The 24,404-nt window shown below is 38.5% G+C and overlaps 1 protein-coding gene across 10 annotated transcripts in view; it reads left to right on the top strand.

The window, feature by feature from the left end:
- The window catches only part of RUFY3 (RUN and FYVE domain containing 3), an 85,207-nt gene that overhangs the window by 13,643 nt on the left and 47,160 nt on the right, over positions 1-24,404 (top strand). Inside the window, exon 1 of one of the 10 annotated variants that reach the window (XM_060148064.1) lies at positions 2,405-3,006. The exons of 8 other annotated variants lie outside the window; for them this stretch is intronic. In XM_060148064.1, coding sequence (XP_060004047.1) covers positions 2,829-3,006 — 178 coding nt within the window. In that variant the 5' untranslated portion in view covers positions 2,405-2,828. Of the gene's footprint in view, positions 1-2,404; positions 3,007-24,404 lie in introns of those variants that run through there. One more of the 10 variants, XM_060148059.1, reaches the window with a different exon arrangement.

Raw genomic sequence — 24,404 nt, 5'->3', positions numbered from 1 at the left:
TGGTTTGTGACGGGCTGAATTCAGATGTTGGTGGACACAGGCAATCCCAGAGCATTCAGATTAATTCACATATTCACAGTTCTATATTTTAAGAATGTATCAGTGACCTAGAGTCTTGATGTCATATGTACAGATAGCCAGGGCTCTTTGGTATTGTGGTTCCAGGAACTATTCAGTGTAATTTTAAAGATTTTAATGACTGCTTAACGGTGTTTTGAAGTATTACATGGCTTAAAGTGAAACTATAAACTATCTCCCTTTAAGTTTTAATCTATAAAGATGTCTGGCTAGAAAGGAATTGCACTGTAATTAAATGTGAATGTGTTAAATAAAGACTTATATTCAGTATTTGGATATGTAAACTCTGCTTCCTTGAAGAAGTGATCTTGTCTTAAGCTGCATGCCCAGTGCCTGGCACATGGAGTACTCTCAGTGAATATTTACTGAATGAATGAATGAATGAATAGCTCTGGTCCAGATGTAGAATAATGTTGGAAGAGATTTAAATAGAAATGAATAAACCTAGTTGGAAAATTTTATTTTCCTTAGTAACTTGCTGATGTTCTTCCTAATTATAAATAAGCATATACGTATATATATTCTTACATTGTACCAGATTGCCTTCCCTCTAACAATATGAAAATACCTGTTTACCTACAGAATCTGGTTCTCAGCATTTTTTCTTTGAGTTGCATCTCAAATTAGGATGAAAGCATTTATGAATTTTTTTGTATTTGCTGTAAACACTTTATTCCAGTATGGCTTTCCTTTTCATTTACTTAAAAAAAATTTGTTTTATTGAATTATAGTTATTTACAATGTTGTGTTAGTTTCAGGTATACAGCAAAGTGATTCAGTTATTTATATGTATGTATGTATGTGTATATATATATATAAATATATATATATATATATATATAAAAATACTTGGGCTTCCCTGGTGGCGCAGTGGTTAGAATCCACCTGCCAGTGCAGGGGACACAGGTTCGAGACCTGGTCTGGGAAGATCCCACATGCCACAGAGCAACTAAGCCCGTGCACCACAACTACTGAGCCCACACACCACAACTACTGAAGCCCGCGCACCTAGTGCCTGTGCTCTGCAACAAGAGAAGCTACCACAAATAGAAGCCTGCACACTGCAACGAAGAGTAGCCCCTGCTCGCCGCAACTAGAGAAAGCCCGTGCACAGCAACGAAGACCTAACGCATACAAAAATGAAAAAATATTTTTAAAAATTATAATAATACTCAAGGAGAAATTTTTCTTTCAGTTTTTAGATAACCCTCTGATAAGAAATCCTAGAACACAATAAATCATCTTGGGACATATTTCTTGAAGTTTTGTGCTCCTCCTAAAAACCAGACCCTTAAGTAAAAACAAACAAACAAACAAAAACTTGTTTTCAATCGTCCAAAACATTTTCAAAGAAAATCTTTGTCATCCCTTATCTCCTTGTTATTTATGTAGCTCAGAAAGCAAGTACCTAACTTCTTGCTACCAAGGCATAATGGTCTCCTTGGGTAGTATAGATACGTGGGTGGGTGGGTAAACTGGTAGATTGGTTTAAGAGAACTGGATAATGTGCCCTTAGCATGTTCCAAGATGGGAGAATTTTTAAGGTACTAGAAAATAATCTAATGCAGAAACTTGGTAAATACAGCAATATCAGAAGGGGAGGGGGAAATTGCCATTAATCAGGAAGGATTTTACTTTTTTCACTTCAAGTTTTTTTTTCTTGCATTCTGTCCTGTCTACAAAGTTAGGTCTTTGTACTTTAGATAAGGAAATTATGAATGCCTGAGAGTATAGTATTTAAATGGAAAATCTGCTTTAGTTTTTCTTAAAACACCACCTTTAGCAGAGCAAAGAATTTTGATAGCTAAGTATATAAGGAAAAAAGAGGTGAATTATGTGCTTGTTAAAGTAATCTAACTACCTCTTTTACCATCTTTGCTGTGCAGTATTACCCAGTATTAACTGTCTTCCTGTTATCCAGCCCTTTTATCCCACAGAGAGGGGAATTGATGAGGATATGTGCATTGTGTTATGTCTGATCACAGTTTGACTAGCATAGTCTGGAAGTGGGTTGTGCAGGATGAGAGCTAGCAGCCTAATTGCTCTCCCTGCATCAGCAGCATCTATAAAGCATCCTGGGAATTGCTCGCCCTACGTTCAGAGCAGCTGGTCACATGAGCCTGAATTTTCAGTTCAGTTCATTAGTCAGCCATTTTGGTCAACACCCTGCTTACTGCGCACGACCAATCCTATTAGAACTCAGCATCCCAGCTCCTCTGAGCAGATCCTGGAAGTGATTTCTGCAGTTCAGGATTTTTTTTTTTAAGCTAAATCGAAAATATTTGTTTATTTTTTGTTCGTGTTTTTTTCTTTTGTACTTTTTTTTTTTCCTGCACAGAGAAGGAGGATTTTTCACTTACTCATACAGAGGCCAGTTTTTCAAAGCCAGCTAAGGTAGCATCGGCTGTGCAGGATTTCAAGCCTCTGGCTCAGCTGAAAAAGAAGGAGGTAGGGAAGGGAAGATAACAAGAGAGAAGCTGGAAGAAGACAAGCATCATCTTATTTTGCTAGGTGGTAGGAGCTGTCTATGAGAAGAGATAGTGTAGAATTGTTTATCTTGAACAGTTAGTTCTTAAACCATAAGGTGTGTTTTTTTTAACCTCCCCCACCCCGTTTCTTGAGAGCTTTGTTGCAGAGCTTTGGATTGGGGGTTTTTGTTGAGGAGGCTTTATTTTTGTGCGGGGGGTGTGTGTGTGTGTGTGTGTCTGTGTGTGTGTGTGTGTGTGTGTTGTGGTCCCAGCTGAGTCATCATGTCGGCTCTGACGCCTCCCACCGATATGCCGACCCCCACCACTGACAAGATCACACAGGCTGCTATGGAGACCATCTACCTTTGCAAATTCCGAGTGTCTATGGATGGAGAATGGCTCTGCCTGCGAGAGCTGGATGACATCTCACTTACACCTGACCCAGAGCCTACCCACGAAGGTATGGTTAGAACCCATCCACTAGTATCTCACCAGCATCCCCATTGTTACTCGGGCTGGGAGGGTCAGGGAAAGGCAGGAAGAACCCATGCTGTAAACTATTAACAAGCCTGAAAACCTTTCATCCTTACCTACCACCAGCTCCCCTTCTCTACTTTACTGGGAAAAATAATTTTTCCCTGCCCCCTGAGGTATCCTTTCAAAAGATGCTGGTGCTTGTTCAGAGTTCTTTGTCTTGAAGCCTCTAAAAAGAACATTTGAGGTCACTTATCACATCTGACCCTAATCAACAATGAAAAAGCTATTAATTCTGATTAGATGCTAAAATATTATAGAAATTGTAGTGATTCTTAATAAAGATAAAAAAGCATGACCATAATTATAGGGTTGTACATGATATAGTTGAAACGGTCATGAAGGGTATCCTATCATCAGGATATAATGTTAAACAGGCTATGATATCTAGAAAATATTTGGTCAAACATTTTTTTCTTTAATAATATAGATTATAAGGTTAGATGAGAAAGCACTTTTCCATTCAGTGCTTACTTAATGAATATGGTGTCTTAAAAAAGCACAATGCCTTCAAAAGGCATGATTGATAAGGTAATTCCTTCCCATGGAACCTATTGGCCATTGCTTTTTATAAGTTATTTGTGGTATCTATGATGACCCATTTGAAATTTCCACTGTCAGTACCTTTGAGACCTTTGTGGTTCTTGACTTGTGACTTTCTCCCAGAACCTTTTCTAAATTGTGAGAGCGTTTCATCTTCTACCCCTAAATTCTCTTAGTACAGTAAGAAAGAGAATTAACATGAGTCATAATTTGAGTCAAATTGTTTTGTATTTTTATGTAGTGACCTCTTAGCTAGTGTTTATTCTCTACCCTTAAAATAATGAAGACAGAAATGCTCACGTATGAGAATAAATTCTTCATAAAATCTGCCTAATATTTAGACATACTGCAGGATAGAGGGCACAAGGTGAATTGCACTTAGCAATTGGGTTAGGAAAAGTGATTCCTTTCCCTTGACCTAGTGTCATTGCAATCTTATCATGACTCAGATTTCGCTCTTTGTGTCTGAAAAGGATTTTATTTTCCCAGTTAGACACTTTTAGAGAGGGTTAACATCACAACACAAAGCATTCATTTGGGTGTGTCTTTAAGGGCAATGTTTAAGTAGTTTTTAAGGCCCTTTGCATCTTTTAACAATTGATTTGTCAGCTGGACAGCTTCCTTTGGCTCTAAGTTTCAGAATGTACACAGGGGTTAGAGGACATCAGCTAGAACTGCATACAATGCCAGTAGTGTTAGGAACAGCCTCCAAAACTTTAAAAATCTTTAGGGAAGAAAAATACATTTTTAGAAGGCTACCAAGAAGTCTTTTAGCAAATGCCTCAATTTGCATATTTTGTTTTAAAATATATTCATTTTGAGAGTCATGTGATATCAAATATTCCCTTAATTATAAAATTTAATGTGTCAGTGTCTCAAAATAACTTTTAACAAATTTAATAATTTGAATACATATTTGTTTTTTGAGCAAGATTCCTGTGAGTGAACAAAAGTGAGCTGTTTGGTTCATATAAGCATTTGTAGTGGTACTGTTTAAATTCAATATGGAGAACTCTGTGATGGAAAATGTATGAGGGCTGCAACCTAAGCTTAAGTGGCACATCCTTAGATTAAGGGAAACAGACAAATGGGAAGTTCCCAACACCTTAGAGTCAACTATGGAGGGTGTGGAGGAAAATAGAGAAATGCTAACAAATGAATTTTGGAATTCTGCCTTAAATTGGGTAAAAGAAGAAACAATTTCAAATGATTAGCACTAGAAGTAATAAAAGAAAGTCCAAACCCAGGAAAACATCTATAGGTTTAGTGATCTAGGAAACCAGGTAAATAAAATACAGGGATTTTGTTTCCTTGCTCCACTGGCTAACTCTGGATGTCTAAACAGTCATTTGAACCAAAGAAATGTCTGCTTTAATATTGATGCTAGTGACAATTGTTAAGTTTAATTTAGCTACTAACCTTTAAGTGGTGATCACCAGGCCAGTGATAATGGGAATCTTACTGTGTTGACAAAATGGAGCACCTGGTGCCCAGGCACAGGAGTATTCATAGAATACTTCAGACATCTGACCGCGCAAATCCTGCATTGGGGCCCTCTGACTCCCACAAGAGAAAGGGGGCAAAAGCATAATGTATCCTCTTAAGAGGATAATATAGACTAACTTTGTGGCCTCAGCACTACAAGCATTGCGGTTTCCAACTTTTGTTTTCTGAAAACAGTTCCTTCCTTCACTGTGTTGTCCAAAGTGTAGGCCAGGACCTAGAATTTCTGCCTAGCTTAACTCTTAAATACGTGGGAATAAAAACTCACTTAATTATTTCAGTGCTTATTGGTGGTCAAGGAGGTGATCTTTCTCTCACTTCTTTTAATACACTTTTTTTTGAAAAACCTGGAGCAAATCTCCAAATTTTTAATTGTAAGGAGAAGGTTCAGCAAAGGCTTCATCCAGTAAGTGACACTTGGGCTGGGCTCAACCTTGCGTGATAACTAGACCATCACCAGGCTGACACCGTGGCGGGTAGGGGTTGGAGGGGACGTTTCAGACAGTACATAGTGAGCTGGCCAAGCTCGGGTATAACAAGTAGTTAGGACTGGTACCTACCAGATAGTAGGTTAGAGGATTAAATGAGATACTTAATGTAAAGTACCCTATAAATTTAGTTATTTGTGTAATAGTTATTCATGGAGCAGTGGTTTGAGCTGCAACAGTTTAAGCCCCATTCTTAAATCTATTGCCGTTTTAGTGTGTATTTCTGTTTTTATATCTAACTTTCTGGAGTAGTGTAAACTAGTTGTTTACCAGACAGACTAAAGGTTAGTAGCTTAAATTCATATAAACGAGAAAATAATTGGTTAAAAATAAAACGCAGTTATCAAGAAATACTTCTTTTCCTATTAACCTTCTTTTAAAGAAGAGGAATCTGACATTGAGAGGTGAAATGCAGATGATCGGTTTAGTACAGTATAATATACCATTTGGTTATAAAGACAGCTATAAGCTTTGAATTATTTTTTTGACTTAGAAAATTTCCTTCTCAAATACAGATAATAAGAGGCAGACTACGAAGAAATGATACATTGAGCAGGCACGTTGAGGAGAGAATCTCTGCTCAAGTCTTTGATTTTAGTGTTACTATAGAGAACTGTATGTGATGGCCGACTTCAGACGTGCTGTTACCGCGTAACTCCGCAGTTTTCCCCTGGTAGTTGCATTTTGCTTTAGTGTTCATTAGACTACCTGGCACTTATACTGTAATGTATAAAGAGATAGCTTATATGTAACATCTGTGAGTGTAGTAATGATACTGCACCACATGCAAGGAGTGTGTTTTGGTCTGTCAGTTGGTCAGAAATATTTATTGGGCATCCCTTCATGCAAAGTCCAGTTCTAGAGACTAAGAAATAGGTGGCCCTTGCCCTCAATGAATTCACAGTCAAGGAAAAGAGAGAAAAGAGATGAAACAAAGATGTCAGAGGCTGCTGTAAAACAAGTGTGAACTACTTAGTTGCTAAAGGACAATCCTGTTCCTTAGGAACTGGACATGGAATTCAAAGCCAGGTAACACTTAGAGTGACCACACTTCCCAAAGGACAGTATGGGTGTAGATTTGGGATCAGGTTTTTCCATTCAGTAGGGAATACGCTACTGATATAACAAGCAAGGAAAAATCCCCTGAAGATGAAATGGAAAATGTTTGTTATCTGGTGACTGTGGAAAGTGTCTGGTGCTGAGATAACTCCATTGACATTTACTAACATACTCTTACTCATTAATATCACTGCACACTAGTAAAACCCCATTCTGCTTGGGACCTGCATATGTTTTAATGAAAAAAGTGCCTGTCCCAGTGGGCATTTTGTCAGGGGAAGCCAAATGGCTGTTTACCAAGAAACTTCATAGCATGAATTCACTACAGTCTAGTGCAGGGCTTCTAAATCTGGAAACCATGATTCAAAAAATTATATGTAAAATTTTACATTTGTGCTTTTTTTTTTCCTAGGGGAAAAATCCTTAGGGTCTGTTAGAACCCCCAAAGAAAAAAAGCAGTGTTTAAAAAACACAGTTTTTATCATAAGATCAGAATTTATGCTCCACACTATGCTAGGTCCTGAGGTACAGCACAGTGAATAAGCCCGCTCCTCCGTATTTTCTGAGCTTATTGACAAGTGGGAAGTAGGGTAGTTCAACAAGTAAAATGGCAATCACTGCAGTACCATGGTACAGAGCCAATGTATGAAATATATATGTATGAAATTATATAAACCAGATTTAAGGCATCTGGCTATTGTAGTTTTCTGCTATGATTAAACAAATAGTGCTGTATGTGTTAGGCCATAAAAGAGGGATTTATGTGCTCCGTTCCACAACAGAAGCTTAATTTTGTCTTTCATTTTAGTTTCCGCAACTACCAGGATCTAATTATGTCACATCCAGATTCCTACACCTACTTTTAGCTTTTCTCCAAACCATTTCTCTTCCTATACTGATTCATTCTTTATAAAATTGCCAAATGAGTCTTCAAGAAAGTAAACTTTTCATTCTTGTACAAGAGCCTGTTTCAGGCAGCCTTTATATTGAATGTAGAATATTCCTGAAAAGGTGGTAGTGGTGGTGGTGGTGTAGCAAGAAGAGATGCTATGTTTTATTGAGCAGCTACTTTGTGCCAGGAACTGTTTCCTCTAAGTAATATATATGAATTATCTCATTTAATCCTTACAAAAACCCTTTGAGCCTAGGTACTGTTATCCCCATTTTACAAATTGACAGATTCAGAGATGTAGTAAGTGTTGGAGCCTCCATCCAACCCACATGCAGCTCACCTACACCGCAATTCAGTGAGTGTACGTCCAACAATAGACCTGTGTGTCATAAAGAACATCTTCCTCCCAGTCTCTGGTGACATATTTCCAGTAGTTTTGTACACAATTGAACGTGGCATTGACCAGCTTATGTCCAGTGAGCATCCAAATGAGGCCAAAAGCATGCCAATTGGGGCAGGCTTGCTGATTGCCATCAATTAAATTGGATACCTTAGCATTTTATCCACTTGGGGTTTTTTTTTCCTCTTTCCACCCGTTTTTATAAAGCCCATAAAAATATTTACATAGTTGTGCAGATGCTGCGAAACAGTAAAAATGGCACACTGCTGAAACTGACCTGGTGGGCAGGCAGCACCTTTATGTGCTAAATTTAAAATGTTTCTCAAGTAGATGTGCAAAATGACGTGGAAAGCTGTTTGTGGTAGCAGTAATGTTCATGATTATGGATTGTCTGAAACAGTAATGACGTTGAATCCTTATTCTTTAGCTAACTATTCCCATGCCCTTCTTTTGGGTAATTTTACTTATCAAATGTTTTTTCAAACTCCTTTTCAATGCTTACCAATTTCAATCAGGCTGTGATTCTGCACTTTGCCAAAACCCTGATTATTCTTGTTGTTATACTATTCCCGCTTTAGATTCTCCGTGCTGACATTAAATTAGGAAAGGGTTCATCAATGAACCTTTTCCAACAAGTCCAATATCCTTCATCTCCTGAATCGTTGGATACTGTCTGTGTCGCTTGATTGAATGCACTTTAAATCATTCTCCAGTGATTTATTTTAACCTATGTGATTCATACTTTATGAGATTATACAGAAAGTTCTTTAGGGTAAAACTTTTGCATCCTTCAGAAGGCCTTATATTACTGTGTACTGTTTATTGTAGCTATCTACCACACTTTAGGTGAACTCATTAATGCCTCATAACCCCAGAAAATAATCATTCTTAAAAGAAAAGTTTATGAAAAGATTATTGGAATACCTTCCCTCCATTACACATAACTTATGTTTCTGGGTATTTTAAATTTTTAAAAATCATTTATCTCATATTATAGACTCATTGTATCTTATTTCAAAAATGGAAGTTTAGGGCTTCCCTGGTGGCACAGTGGTTGAGAGTCCGCCTGCCGATGCAGGGGACACGGGTTCGTGCCCCGGTCCGGGAAGATCCCACATGCCGTGGAGCGGCTGGGCCCATGACCCATGGCCGCTGAGCCTGCGCGTCTGGAGCCTGTGCTCCGCTACGGGAGAGGCCACAACAGTGAGAGACCCGCGTACTGCAAAAAAAAAAAATGGAAGTTTAGTACAACAGATAATTTGTTGTTGTTGTTTAAAATATCTATGAATAATATTCAGTGCTGATGAAAGTGGGAAGGCTCAGATAGGGCTCTGCTAGTAGGATATATATTGGTACAGCCTTTTTGGAAATCACTTTATCGGTGTGAATCAAGAGCCTTGAAAAAATTAAGTTCCAGTTGTTTTACCAGATATCTATCCTAAGGAGATAATCAAAGATAAAGGCAAAATATATAGGTATATATATTTATCACTGTATTATGATTTATAGTAGCAAAACTTTAAATGCAACTTAAATAACCTAATAGGAAAATTGTTCAATAAATTGTAGAGCATCAATACAACAAACACTAATAATGGTGTTGTGGAAGAATATTTAATGGCAGGGAGTATTTTTTAAAATATAGTAAGTTTTATGGGCTTCCTTGTGGCGCAGTGGTTAAGAATTAGCCTGCCAATGCAGGGGACACGGGTTCGTGCCCCGGTCCGGGAAGATCCCACATGCCGCAGAGCGGCTAGGCCCGTGAGCCATGGCCGCTGAGCCTGCGCGTCCGGAGCCTGTGCTCTGCAACAGTGAGAGGCCCACATACCGCAAAAAATAAATAAATAAAATAAAATATAGTAAGTTTTAAAAACTGTCTCCCAAGCCACATATACACTGTGGTCACAGTTTTTTTTTGCTGCGTTGGGTCTTAGTTGCCACAATTTGATTTAAATATAGGTACACGTACACACAAGTGAAAGGAAATGTACGAAAAATGTAAAAAAGTGGTTTTCTCTGGATAGTGGAACTACAGATGATTTTTATAGTCTTCATACTTCATTATGTCTTCCAAATATTCTACAAGAGGATATATTACTATAATCAAGAAACAATGTTATTTTTTTCTTTAAAGAAAAAAGCTTAATGAAAACTGTAGATGTGCAGTCATCCATCTTTCTAACTCAGAGTTAAGTACCTTACATGACAGAGTTTCCAACAGCCATGAATAGGAGAAATAGCCTAAAAGTGGAGCTACTGGGCTTCCCTGGTGGTGCAGTGGTTGAGAGTCCACCTGCCGATGCGGGGGACACGGGTTCGTGCCCCGGTCCGGGAAGATCCCACATGCCGCGGAGCGGCTGGGCCCGTGAGCCATGGCCGCTGAGCCTGCGCGGCCAGAGCCTGTGCTCCTCAACGGGAGAGGCCACAGCAGTGAGAGGCCCTTGTACCGCAAAAAAAAAAAAAAAAAAAAAGTGGAGCTACTGCTTTAGATTCAATTTCCACTATAATTTTTTAATATTCCTAGTAAACATCTTGAGTTTTTCCAGGTCACAGGTCAGGGTTTATTTTTTGGCATGCTTTGTTTTCAGAGCTGTCTAAATGCTGCATGCTGTGCACAGGGGTGACCCACAGCACTTAGACTTAGGTGCATTTAGTACAGCATTTGATTTATTCCTTTCCTGTGTTCAGAAAATAAAACCTGAGTTGTTAGGATTCTCTGTTTTACAGAATCGTGTTGTTCTTTGCTTTCGCTCTGGCACTCCTCCTTTTGTAATCTGCCCTCAGTGAGATTATTGGAATATCTGTTGCCACCAACCCGGTTGGCCTCATAGTCAGGTTCTCTCGAGTTGTGATTACGTGTGCACAAGGCAGTCTTCGTGAACTTCTCAAAGTGAAGAGGTTATAGCTTTTACTACCATCTCAGAAGCCTACCAGACAAAGTTCTTTGGACAAGGTTCATCCCTTCTTGTTGTTCTGCTCTGGGAATAGTCTGGCTAGTCACCTTTCCAAGGTAAGTTTTACCCACTTGCCTCTGAGATTTTATAAAGTCCTAAATCTGGGAGAGAAGTATCAGCAGAGTTCCATTTGTACCTCAATCTGTAATGAAACCATAGAAGAGCTACATGTTTCCTCTGAGCTGACTGTAATGTGCTCTCCCTGAAATCAGCTTTCTCCTTCTGATTTCAGGTCTGCTTTCAATTTCTTCCCAACTCCCTAGTACTCCTGTCACTGGAGTCTGCTTTAGTGCCCTGTCATTAATCACAGTACCTTACTACTGTCTTTGCTCTTTATTGGTGAGCTTTTTCTGGACCGTTTTTGAACGGAGCTTTTACTTTAATTTGTGACTTTCTTAGTGTAGTTCACATTAACTCTTCCTTGGGTTATCAGCGCCTAGCGCCAGAAGGTTATTTGTCCTAAGCTAATCATGGACATCTTTGTCATTTTCCAGAGGTACATGCTGTACCAGATTAGATAACTAATACTCAGTGATGGATCTCAGATTGGAATTCAAGCTGTTGGATTCCCAAGCCTGGGTACCTGTGAGACCTGGCTAGGAAGAGAGCAAGGCTGTCACTTGAGAGCGCCCACAGTATTCTCTGTGCTTCAGTGTGGTTCTGTATTATTTTGGGTTTGTTGGTTGTGCCCCTTTTTTGGGAAGGTGGAGAGTATAATGGGGCATGATTTTCCTTTGCTGTTGTTCTAACCCCACTGGGACTGCTATGAAGTACTTTTGAGTACAGGGAAGTAAATACTAAAATTCATTCCCTTGCAATTTTTTTGTATTTGAACTTTGCCAGAGAACAAATAGCTGAATTTGATGAGCTTAGAAACACATGTGTAGAGGGACAGTGAAACATAGTTATTGTCAAATGACCCCTAAGTATTTATTTTCATCATAATTAAATTTCCCCCAATAAAAAAATATTATATCAGCATATTGAATACTGGGGTTCTCTTAGAAAAATATATTTAGAATTATATATATATATGAATTTTAGTGAAAACAACTTTATTTTTAAAGTTATATAATATACTCGCATTTAAGAGTCACAGAATACAGACAAGTAAAAATATATAAAACAGTAGAATTCACCTAAAATTCTAGCACCTATCAGTAACCACTGGTAAGGTCTAGCAACCTGATTCTCTTTTTTAATATATACACATGTGGTTCGTTTACAAACTCGCACAATTTTATGCATGTAAGGTCATCACATACCTGTCTTGTGTGACCTGCCGTTCTTCTCTCCACTTCCGTAAATAGAAATCTCTGCTGCCTCATTTAATGTCTTCACTTGTTTGGATGTGCCATGATTTGTTTACTCCCTTATTATAGATATTTAGGTTATTTCAAAATTAGGCTACCCCAAACAGTTTTGGTACATCATTATGTTTATAAATTGAACACTTTTCACTTGAACAATTTCATTTTTAGAAGTGGAATTTCTGGGTCAAATAGTAATATATTTTACTTTTTTTATACACATTTCCAAGCTGCAGTAAACATTAAAAAAAAATTTAATGCCATGGTGTCATGAATTTTCATATTGGCTGCTGCTTTGCAACTCATTTTCATCTTTTGCCACTGCAGTTGGTTGTGGTTTCCCACACTATTAAAATCTGAACTTTCAAAGGAAACAGTTGTGGGGTTTTAGGACAGTTGATTCAGCAGCTGCAAACTGCATGATAATGTTTTATCTGTTTTTTTTTGGGGGGGGTTCTTTGAGCTAGTGACAATATCCTAGCAGAAGAGAATGAGTTTTTTTTTTTTTTTAATTTTAATTGACTAATTTTTTTTTTTAATTTTATTTATTTATTTATTTATGGCTGCGTTGGCTCTTCGTTTCTGTGCGAGGCTTTCTCCAGTTGCAGCAAGTGGGGGCCACTCCTCATCGCGGTGCGCGGGCCTCTCACTATCGCGGCCTCTCTTGTTGCGGAGCACAGGCTCCAGACGCGCAGGCTCAGTAATTATGGCTCACGGGGCTAGTTGCTCCACGGTATGTGAGATCTTCCCAGACCAGGGCTCGAACCCGTGTCCCCTGCATTGGCAGGCAGATTCTCAACCACTGCGCCACCAGGGAAGCCCGAGAATGAGTTTTACTGTTGATTGTACAGTGAGAAATTTCACACTTCTCTAAGATTGCTATGGTTTACTTTCTACAATGAAAAGGCTGCTGGAATTTCTTTTTTCTTTCTCCAAGAGCTGTAAAACTTAGGGTATGTATGAGATGTACTCTGTGTTATCTGAGAATTTCACAGTGTCCTCTTTTACGGGCAGCAGCTACCCAGTTGAGGTCCAGTTAGTCAGAGACGTTATTTTCTGCCATTGCAGCCATTCAGGCAAGAGGGCAAAGGGTCTCCTGATGCAGTGGAGGCCCCTTTTTTTCATCCCCTCACTCCCCGTCAGGCCCTGTGTCACCTAGCTGCTCACCTGACTTAGGAATCTTCTTACGTTGTGTCATAGTTACATAGTTCTCCTCAAGGGCAGTGTCTGTGGATATTTCATCTTTGTCTCTTCTGTACAGATTAACTGTCCTAACTGCCTTAGTAAAGCCCTGTGCTCCCCGTTCGAAAGCCCTGTGCTCCCTGTTCGTGCTCAGCAAATATTAAACGGCTCAAATGTTGATAACTGTATTGGAAAAACCTGCATTCCTCCTCTTGTGTCTCCCTTTTACTTTCACACAGAACACTTCACTTCCGACACTTCTTGTCACCAAATGTGTGGGATTTTTCCCAATACCAAGCAATTCCATGACACCAGCTGGGTGTCCCACAATTTAACTCCTTTCTGACTCTGTCTACCTAGAGATAACATCAGATCCCACAGATCAAAGGCTCAGACCCTCAAGACTGTTCCCTCCCAGCCCACAACCGTAACACTTCAGCTGCCAAATGCAAGTTGTAGGGCCCCAGGTCACCCACCACTTCTCTCTGGCTGGGCTACAAATCACAGATTCCCATGACCTCTCTCTTATATTCAGTTATTTGCTAAAGAGCTCACAGAACTCAGGGAAACACTTAACTTAACGTTTGCCAGTTTATTAGAGGATATGATAAAGGAAACACTTAACGTTTGCCAGTTTATTAGAGGATATGATAAAGGAAACAGATGCACAGCCAGATGAAGGGATACGTAGGGTGAGGTCTGGGAGGGCCCAGAGCGCAGGAGCTTCTGTCCCTGTCTAGTTGGAATGCATCACCCTCCCCGTGTGTGAATGTGTTCACCAACCTGAAAGCTTTCAAACCCCATACTATTGGTTTTTTAAGGAGGCTTCCTCACATGGATAAGACCAATTTTTAACTCCATTTTCAGCCCCTCTCGTCTCTTCAGAGAGGTGGGGGAGTGTTGCTGATAATTCCAAGCTTCTAATGATGGGAACCAGATCCCGTTCAGGAGCCACCCAGAGTCACCTGATTAGAACAAAAGATGCTCCTACTGTTCTTAGCACTTAGGAATTTATACGGTTTCAGGAGGCCTCTGTCAGGGACTGGGCATGAAAACCAAAGATATATTTCTTATTATAAATCACAGTGTCACAGTAACTTTTTTTTTTTTTTTTTTTTTTTTTTTGTGGTACGCGGGCCTCTCACTGTTGTGAGAGGCCTCTCCCGTTGCGGAGCACAGGCTCCGGATGCGCAGGCTCAGCGGCCATGGCTCACGGGCCCAACTGCTCCACGGCACGTGGGATCTTCCCGGACCGGGGCACGAGCCCATGCCCCCTGCATCGGCAGGCGGACTCTCAACCACTGCGCCACCAGGGAAGCCCCACAGTAACTTAATATTACCTTTTCCAGGACCATTTGTATTTCTTTGCAGATATTTTTGTTTTTTATTATACTTTGAGGAGAAGATAGACCTTGGCCTAAATTACTGGTTTATTATAGCAGGACCTCTTAGCATTTTTTTTAAGTTAGCTTGACAGTTCCTCTGCTAATATTTATTATTAGGTTACCAACCTAATTATATTATTGTTTAACAGTGTCTCAGCTGCTAAATTTGTCCTTGTTCTACTTACATTGACTTATGTTCTTTCCCTGTGTTTAATAGTTAGTTTAGTTTTTTTGTTTGTTTGTTTGTTTTCCCAATCCCATTACCTCTATTTCCTTTGAATAATTATGGCAAATATACTTAGAGGACTCCAGTTTGTAGCCAAATCAAAATACAGGGCACATATTGGTTTCTTATAAATGTAAAGTTGACATTGAGTACCTGTGATTTGCTAAGTACTTTAAATTAATTAACATTCACTTTCACAACAGTCCTTCAGAGTTATTTGTGATCAGTGGTTGGGGCTTCAGGAAGGCTGTCCCCTCAAGAAACTCTCAAGAAACTCTAGTAAACTTTTAAAAAGTAACACTCTAAATCAAAGACACCTAGCCTCAAGGAGACAGTGTAACTTGGTTGCTTTTGTCTCTAAACTTGACTGCAACTCCCTTGTCTATAGTAATAATACTCCTGAAGAGAGAACATATCGAGAAGAGAGATCTCACAAGCCTGGGTACAGAAACAATGGAGAAGCACTTTGAGTCTATTCCAGTGCTTCTCAGGAGGGATGGAGCTTCAGCTCTCCCTCATGGAGAGAAAAAAGAAGTAGCTATGCAGGGTCCAGTGTCAAAGCTAGGCCCTCTTTTACCAGACCACACTGCATCATCATTGAGTCACCACGTACCGTAAGAACAACTATATTACAGTACCACCTAATTAAGTATTTCCAGAGCTAAGTAAATTAGTCTCCATGTTTAGCCAGGAAATGGTTCAGTGAACCTCAAATAACCTATGCTTCCTAATTCAGGGCCTTTGTATAGTTCCAGCCTGTCTCTTATCTCTTGACTTTAAAAGATGTCTTTGTTCATATGCATCTTAAAAATAAGATGATAGAGTCTGTTAGGAGCAGCATTTTTAACTGCTTTAAATCCAAGCGTTTAGAGTGGAGTGGTGGTCCTGACATTGCATTGGTCTCATGGCACCACACCCTGTGACAATCCACTTGGCATTTATAAGGTATGCACTCCTTTCCTTATGAGTCAGTGTTTTGAGTGAACTGAGGCTGTCTGTTTAGCCAGAGTAACTTTGGAAGCTCCCCTTTACCATTCACTTTAGTATAGTGCACATCTGGCACAATTCTGATTGCTACAGCTCTGCACTATGCATTATCTAGAGCAAAATTTTAATCCAGACCTATCTTTTGTATCAACCAGCAAGGCTTTAGATTATGCTTCTTTGCAACTTGTGAATATGTATTATGATACAAATTAAAGGTAATATAGTTTTTTAGACCAGGCAAAACATGCTCAAGTCAACAAAGTATTATCCCTAGAAAAAGGAAATGTTCTGGGAAAGAGAAGAGTTGGTCATGCTGCCACCCACCTCTTTGATTCATGTATTACATACTTTTGTTTTTATTGTTGTTGTTTTAATAATTTGAACATATTCCAGAGGGCACAATTTTAAAAAATCTTTTATAAATCCTTCTTTGGGGGTTATAAAAGAGCATTATGGTATCCATTCTTTATTACAATAAAACTGTGAGCATGCCAAGGTAAAGTGGGTAACAACTTTAAAAGGAGAAAACATACCTTTTACCTTTCTGGGGAGGAGGGCTCTTTTAAATTGATTCCATCACTCTGACACTCATAATTTTAAATGTTGTTTTAGAAACAAAACAAAATATGTCTGGTTGGAACAGAAAAGTGCTCTAGGTGGCCCATGCCAAGGGGAAAATCAGAGAGATCCCTTGTACCCACACCCATTTCCAACTAGAAATTCACTTTCCTGAGCTCTTCTTTGCACAAATCTTGGAGTTTCTTTATATTTTGCTTTAATAGAGTAGACTTTTATTAGGTGACAAATGTAGTTTTTAGTTAAAGAAATGAAGAATAAAATAGGAAGTCACCTTACGGATTTTCACAAGGTCACATGGCAAGTCTGTATGGCAAACTAACATGATCGTTAAAAGAATATTCTTATGAATCTATAATCCTACATAATATAAATCTGTAGCATATTATATTTTCAGAGGATTATACTTGAAAATCATATATGCAAATATATATATATGATGTCTTTTAACACAAATTCATTGTAAAATAATAATATTGTGCTTTTTCTGTATGAGATACTTTCTAAATGTTCTAGACATAAATCCAAAAAAAAAAGCTCTTAAAGCCAAAAGCATTTTTCATAAATTTGCCTGAACTCATTTGATGCTAAAACATGACCTGAATTTACTTCAGGCTATTTATAGTCTTTATCCTATTTAATCTGAATATCCATATGTGTCCTGCAGAAATGCTGATGTGCTTGCTTGTGAAGTGCTGTCTCAGGCCCTGCTGGTTCTACATGTTGGCCTCAGTATATGCCGTTTTACCTTTCTAAAAAAAATAAAATTCTGCCTTTCAGAATACATTTGGCCAGAAAATATTCAGCTAAAAGATTTTGGACCTGTATTTACTCTTTTTACTCCTTGCAGCAGGGCTGTAAGATAGGTAATCCTCTTGTCCATGGTTTATAGATGAGGAAACTGACTGAGGAAAAACAGATGAAGTACCTGGACCAAGGTCATACAAACAGTAAGGGGTGGAGCTGGGACGTGAGCCCGGGTGTTCCAGCTCCTGAGTCTGTTCTCTGAACTATCATGTTCTCCTACCTCTGTTTATAAAGTGACTTGCTTGGGATGTTGACAGAAGTTAGGAATTTAATCCTGGTTCTCTGAGCTGTACTCCTGTGCTTGGTTTTCTAAGTCATTGATTTCTAAACTTTTGAATTGGGGAACGGTACAAGTGTAATAGGGCATAGGTACTTGAATTCTTTTTATATTACCTTTTATATTACTTTTTATATTGCCTATCTTTGTGTCTGACCTAACCAATAATCTCTATATATGTAGTTTTCAAAAAAGTTCCATTTTAATCACATATCACTTTACTAGATCCCCATCTGCTTCCCTGTTTCCTGAATTTAAATTTTAACTTTTTATATATTTGTGGGGTTTTTTGCACATCTTTACAGGATAACTGAACATATATTTCACATTAGAATGAATGCTTACATTCCACTTGAAAATCACTATGCCACGTGAGAACCAAAGTTGACCAGTTTAATTACAGTGTTAATATAATGAACTAGTGAGTAGGACAAATGATAAATTCTTTTTCTGGATCATTACTCCAAGTTATTGCTTCAGACCCTATGCTGGCTTCCATGATAAATTTTTCAAGAAAGAGGGCTTGTCATGGGCAAAGTATTCTTTGCCCATTTTCTCATTTCTGTTATGCTTCATCCTCTGAGAACTTACCTTTATTTGTATTTGCGTATTTACACATATAAAATTCACATGATTTGGTGGGTTTAATTATGAATATTGCAGCTGTGTATAATACCATGGTTTCAGAGTTACTGAAGGATGAACCTAATCCATTTTTTAAAAACTTTCTATAGGTTCTCAAAATTCATTTCAGAACAGATAATGATCTTACAGCTTTAAGACACTATTAGAAGACACTATAATAAAGTATCTATTATATTTGTAATCGTGACATCTGTGTCCTTTTGTCTCACATGGAATATTCTGTATACAAGAACACTGAGTTTATAGTAAGAGGGGAGAGAGAGTACTATACTTTTAACTGAATAAACATCTGTCTTTTTTGAATTATAAGTGATTTATCTTCAAAACAGCAACTTTTCCTTTATTTTTGTTTGGGGGAAGGAGAGCTGTTTGGGTGGAAGGCTCGGGAAAGGTATTTAGGGTATTCTTTGGTTGTTTTAGGAAAAGTCACTAGTTTTGCATCATGATATTTGGCCTGAGTCTAAAAAACATTCCACATTTTTTTTAGCTTCACTGAAGGGATCAAAAGAAATACTGAATGAGGTCAGTGTTGTGTACACTAGAATACAGAGTCTCATCTTGATTTTCAGTGGGAAAATAAAGTCTGTTATTTATGGGATATACAGATCCCATAGAAAATCTGTGAAATTAGAAGCCTTGAAATTATTAATCTTAGCTTTGAGACCTATTTAATAGTCATAGTTGATATTTCTGCTCGGTTAGTGTCACATTCCTCTTTGGGTATGTTCCCAGCGCTTTTCACTGCTAATCTCTGAGTTAAGCCCAAAGAGTTCTAGGCATCTCCCTTTCAGTTATCCCTTTTGAAACCTTGTTTTTAATAACACTTTTCTTTCTTGGCTTGCATGACATTTTATCTTTCTTTTCCTTTCTTTTTGCTGTTTGCAAAGACTCTTGGGAGGATTTGACAGATTTGGTGGAGCAAATGCGCGATGATACAGAAGGTGCGTGCCACACCAACATCTTTCAGTTTTCTTTTTTTTTTTAATCTTCTAACCACCTTTTTTTTTTTTTAATTAATTTATTTATTTTTGGCTGCATTGTGTCTTCGTTGCTGCACATGGGCTCTCTCTAGTTGCAGCAAGGGGGGGGCTACTCTTCGTCGCACCTCACAGGCCTCTCACTGCGGTGGCTTCTCTTGTTGCAGAGCACAGGCTCTAGACGCGCGGGCCTCAGCAGTTGTAGCACATGGGCTCAGCGGCCGTGGCTTGCGGGCTCTAGAGCACAGGCTCAGTAGCCGTGCCACACAGGCCTAGCTGCTCTGCGGCACGCGGGATCCTCCCGGACCAGGGCTCGAACCCGTGACCCCTGCAGTGGCAGGCGGATTCTTAACCACTGCGCCACCAGGGAAGCCCTTCTAACCACCTTTTGATTGTTTTCCATAAGAGGAAGTGTCCGCTTTAGGTTTTATTTCCCATGACTGTAACTGGAGCAGTAAGCATATTCGCCAGATTTTCCATGCAGGTACTTCGCACAGCATTAGGTTTTCAGAGTCTTGCATTTAAAAATCTTTATCTTTCTGGTTCCAAGTAAAGTGGGATTAATATATGTTTATGCTGTTCCTTTAAGATAATAATATGTTCAAAGGGGACTTTATTTCAAGATTATATCATTTTTCTATGGCTGTTTTTTCATGTGTTAGGAAGATGTAAATTTTTTATCATTCATGAAAAGAAATATATATATCTATATGTATTACCATGAACAAGCAGTTTAAAAACAAACAGATCCCAGGAACTTCAAGTACCTGGAATGTTGCTCTGATTTGTAGATTTCCCAGAACATTAAGTCATTTTGAGCTTGGTCATGTAATAGCATTCCTTTCTGGTGGAATTACCTTGAAAAGTAGCACATATGTTCAAATGCATGAAGGTTCCCCAAACCGATAATTATTTCTTCTATAATTGGCACCTAACTTTAGGGATCTCAAGGTGATTTACACATTTTATAATAAAGATAGAAAAATTGAAGTTTGGCTCCACTTTATCATTTTACATGCTCCCACTTTGGCTGGGCACCTACAAGTCCCCCAGCTTCAGTGTATGCTCTCCTAGCACACGCACACCCACCACTCTGTCCACACTGGCCTTTTCACTGACTGCATGAGCTGACCTCAGCCTCCTCTCCTGCGTTGTTCCTGTGACATCCCACCCGGAGCATTTACTTCCCTTCTCCCTCCCCCTGTGCCCCCTACATCCCCATTTAGTCTAGATGAGAGCTCTGTGAAGCGCTCCCTGACAGCTTTGGCCCAGTTCATTTCTCCATTCATTCAAATCCTGCAGAACTTGGAGCCTAAGGCTTTTTACTTGTTCTCTAATTCTTGTGTGTTTACATTCCTAGTTAAAGTGTAAAATCCTTGAGAGCAGAGATTGTCTTAAACTTCTTGGTAGTCGTATCAGACTTAGGACAGTATTGTCCTTCGTAGATTTGGTCACACCAGACAAAAAACAAAGGCAGTTTTCTCTCTCCAGTGATGCCCAATAGTTTCTTCTTCAGCACTTTACTTTGAATGGTAAATTATCCTGAGTTTCATCTCATTTCCTATAGTCAAACTATCTTTTTATTCCATCTTTGATTCTACTTTTAATATAATTAGTTACATGTATTTTGATGAAAAGGCAGATCAGTATGGTCTAGTTGATTGACAGTTCATAGACAAGAAAGAAAAGAGGACAGTGTTGATTCATTCAGTGAGTACTGATGTTAGCTGCCATTATCATTATTATTATTATTATTATTATTATTTACCAGGCACTAGATAGGTTTAAGGTTTTGATTCCTTTAATAGACTACGTACTAAAGAAAAATGCTGCATATAGGCCAACAAATCTGTGCCCTTCTTAGAAACTTCTTCCCTATGACTTAGCCCTGGCAAAATTCTATTTCTTTGATACAAGGTACTACTGCAAGAATCAAGCCTACTCTAAGAGTCAGCCTCCTCCTTTTCATTTCTTTTTGCTGGAATTTTTGTGAATGATTGTCATAGGTGAAATCAAAAAGGGAAACCCCCAGAAGATGTGTGAATTTTTTTTATTATAGTATAGTTGAATTACAATGTTGTATTAATTACTGCTGTACAGTGAAGTGACTCACTTATACACTTATATACATTCTTTTTCATATTCTTTTCCATTATGGTTAATCACAGGATATTGAACATAGTTCCCTGTGCTATACGGTAGGACCTTGTTGTTTATCCATTCTATATACCCATTTGCATTTGCTAATCCCAAACTCCCAGTTCATTCCTCCCCACACCCCCTCCCCATTGGCAACCACCAGACTGCTCTCTATGTCCCTGATTCTGTTTCTGTTTCATAGACAGGTTCATTTGTGTCATATTTAGATTCCACATATAAGTGATATCATATGGTATTTGTCTTTCTCTCTCTGACTTACTTCACTTAGAATGATAATCTCTAGTTACATCCATGTTGCTGCAAATGGCATTATTTTGTTCATTTTTATGGCTGAATAGTATTCCATTGTATATATGTGCCACATCTTCTTTATCCATTCATCTGTTGATGGACATTTAGGTTGTTTCCATGTCTTGGCTATTGTAAATAGTGCTGCTATGAACATAGGGGTGCATGTAAGAAGATGTAAATTGTGTTACTTTGATGATCTTAGTAGATTACCAGTAAAGTGGTATATGGTAATGTTGGCCAAGAACTTACTTATAGAAAAGTCTTTCTGGAATATAGCTTAAAAAAATAAAGTCAGAAGGGGAAGGAAGGGGGAAGGAAAATGGCTTTTACTTGTTAACTTTTTTTGAGTCATTTCATCCTTGTCTTTTTTATACAATTTTCTACATCTCTTCTCATTTCAGTTATATGAAATGCTAGAATTTTACTGTTTACATAACTTAGAGTTTTTGTAAATGAGTACTTGTAACAAGAATGAACATGAGTTATGGAGTATTATCCACATGTAATACCCAGAGCAGCTCAGGGTCTGGGGAGGAGCCTGCAGTCCGAACTGGAGAAAGCTGCTGATGTATGTAGGCTCAGATCTTGTCAGGAGACCTTCACTGCTGAGCTGTTTTAATTCTGTTTCTTATCTGTTGTTATGGTTGTGTCATAAGAGGTGGCTTTTTAATAGGAAATGTGTTAACACTGGCTTCCAGCCTCCTGAAAATCTGCTTTTTAAAATAACAAACTCTAGGAGGTCACAGATATGAACTGTTAGCTTTGGGGTTTGGTTTTTCTTTTATTTTGTTTTGATTTTGGCAAGATTGAAGGTTTTTCTGGTGAACTGATTTCTTACAGTGATGGTTGGTTTTACAGTCAATGTGTCTGTAACTCCCGTCTGGTAGAATATGAAATGTCTTCTTAGGGTGGAATCGTATCATGCTTACAACATTGATCAATTATCTCACATCTCGTCTCATTATATGCTGTTAATTTAGGTCTAAAAGTTTTGAAACTCACTAGAAAATTATGAAGATTAAATGAAATAATAAAAGCACATGGTTTACTACCTTTAGCTTCTCAATAAATATTGAATTCCTATCTGTACTTACTACAAACCTTTTAAACCGATTATGTGAACTTGCAGTTGCCCAGATTACTCATCTCTCTGAGCATTGGAGTGGCTGGGACATTACTTGAATTAGGGAAATAATATAACTTGTATGAAATAATACCTCATCAAGATGGCTTACTGGTTCCTTGATATATTTTGTGAGTTGAGACTTGATGTCCACCGTTCTGAAAAATGGAAGGAACATATCTAAGAAATTTTCTTAGCATCTAGCACTGTATCACATAGACATTCAATGGAGGTTTATTTTAAATTAAATAAAAATTTTAAACTTACTTATGGAGGACCATAATAATTTTGATAGCTAACAATTTTTCATTCTTTTTAAAAAAAATTGTTTTTATTTATTTCTTTTTGGCTGTGTTGGGCCTTTGTTGTTGTGCGTGGGCTTTCTCTAGCTGTGGCGAGCAGGGGCTACTCTTCGTCACAGTGCACAGGCTGCTCATTGCTGTGGCTTTTCTTATTGCAGAGCATGGGCTCTAGGCTCGTGGGCTCTAGAGCGCAGGCTCACTAGTTGTGGCACACGGGCTTAGTTGCTCTGCGGCATGTGGGATCTTCCCAGACCAGGGCTCGACCTGTGTCCCCTAAATTGGCAGGCAGATTCTTAACCACTGTGCCACCAGGGAAGTCCCACAATTTTTTATTCTTAGTACATCCCAAGCATTTCTAAATGATTAACATACATGAACTTGTTTAATCTGCAAAACCCTATCATTATCTTATGGATGAAGGAAGTAAGGTCTACAGAGTTAAGAAACTTCCCCAGTGGACTACTACTCAGCAATAAAAAGGAACGAACTATTGATAACCTAGATGGATCCCTTATGAGCTATGCTGAGTGAAAAAAAGCCAATTTTAAAAGTTACATACTGTATGATTCCATTTATATAACATTCTTGAAATGACAGCACTGCAGAAATGGAAAACAGATTAGTAGTCGCTATGGGTTATAAGGGGGTAGGAGACAGGAGGGAAGTGCTTGTGGGCTGTAAAAGGTCAAAGTGAGGGATCCTTGTGATACAGTTCAGTGTCATATCCTGGTTGTGATAAGTTACTCTAGTTTTTCAAGATGTTACCTTTGGGGGAACTAGGTTAAGGGTACACAATATCTCTCTATTTCTTACAACTGTATGTGAATCTATAATTGTCTCAAAATAATAAGTGCAAAAAAAAAATGAAAGAAAAGAGAAAAGGAACTTGCCTAGGGTTACACAGCCAGGGGAAGAGTTCAAGTAGAGTTCAAAGTCCAACAAGCTCCAGAGCTTGTGCTGTTAACCACTATACCAAAGTTCAAACCTAGTTGGCTCTCAAAAATACTTTTTCATCAGAATTCCATACACACATCATTTATTTCTAAATATCTAGAACAAAAGTTTCATGGAACAACGTATAACCTTACACTGTAGGACATACTAAATCGATTTTTATACCCGACTAAGGGGTTGTGACCTTTAATTTGAAAGACAGTCCAGTATCCCGTAGTGCCTCTCTGGTGTATATCCATTTCAGCTCTAGCTACCAAGATATAAGCAAAAGAGCTCTTCCAGC

Source organism: Lagenorhynchus albirostris, chromosome 4 (genome assembly GCF_949774975.1).
Source record: "Lagenorhynchus albirostris chromosome 4, mLagAlb1.1, whole genome shotgun sequence".
Lineage (NCBI taxonomy): Eukaryota > Metazoa > Chordata > Mammalia > Artiodactyla > Delphinidae > Lagenorhynchus > Lagenorhynchus albirostris.
The sequence above is the reverse complement of the archived record's forward strand: the minus strand, read 5'-3'. Positions and strand labels throughout refer to the sequence as shown.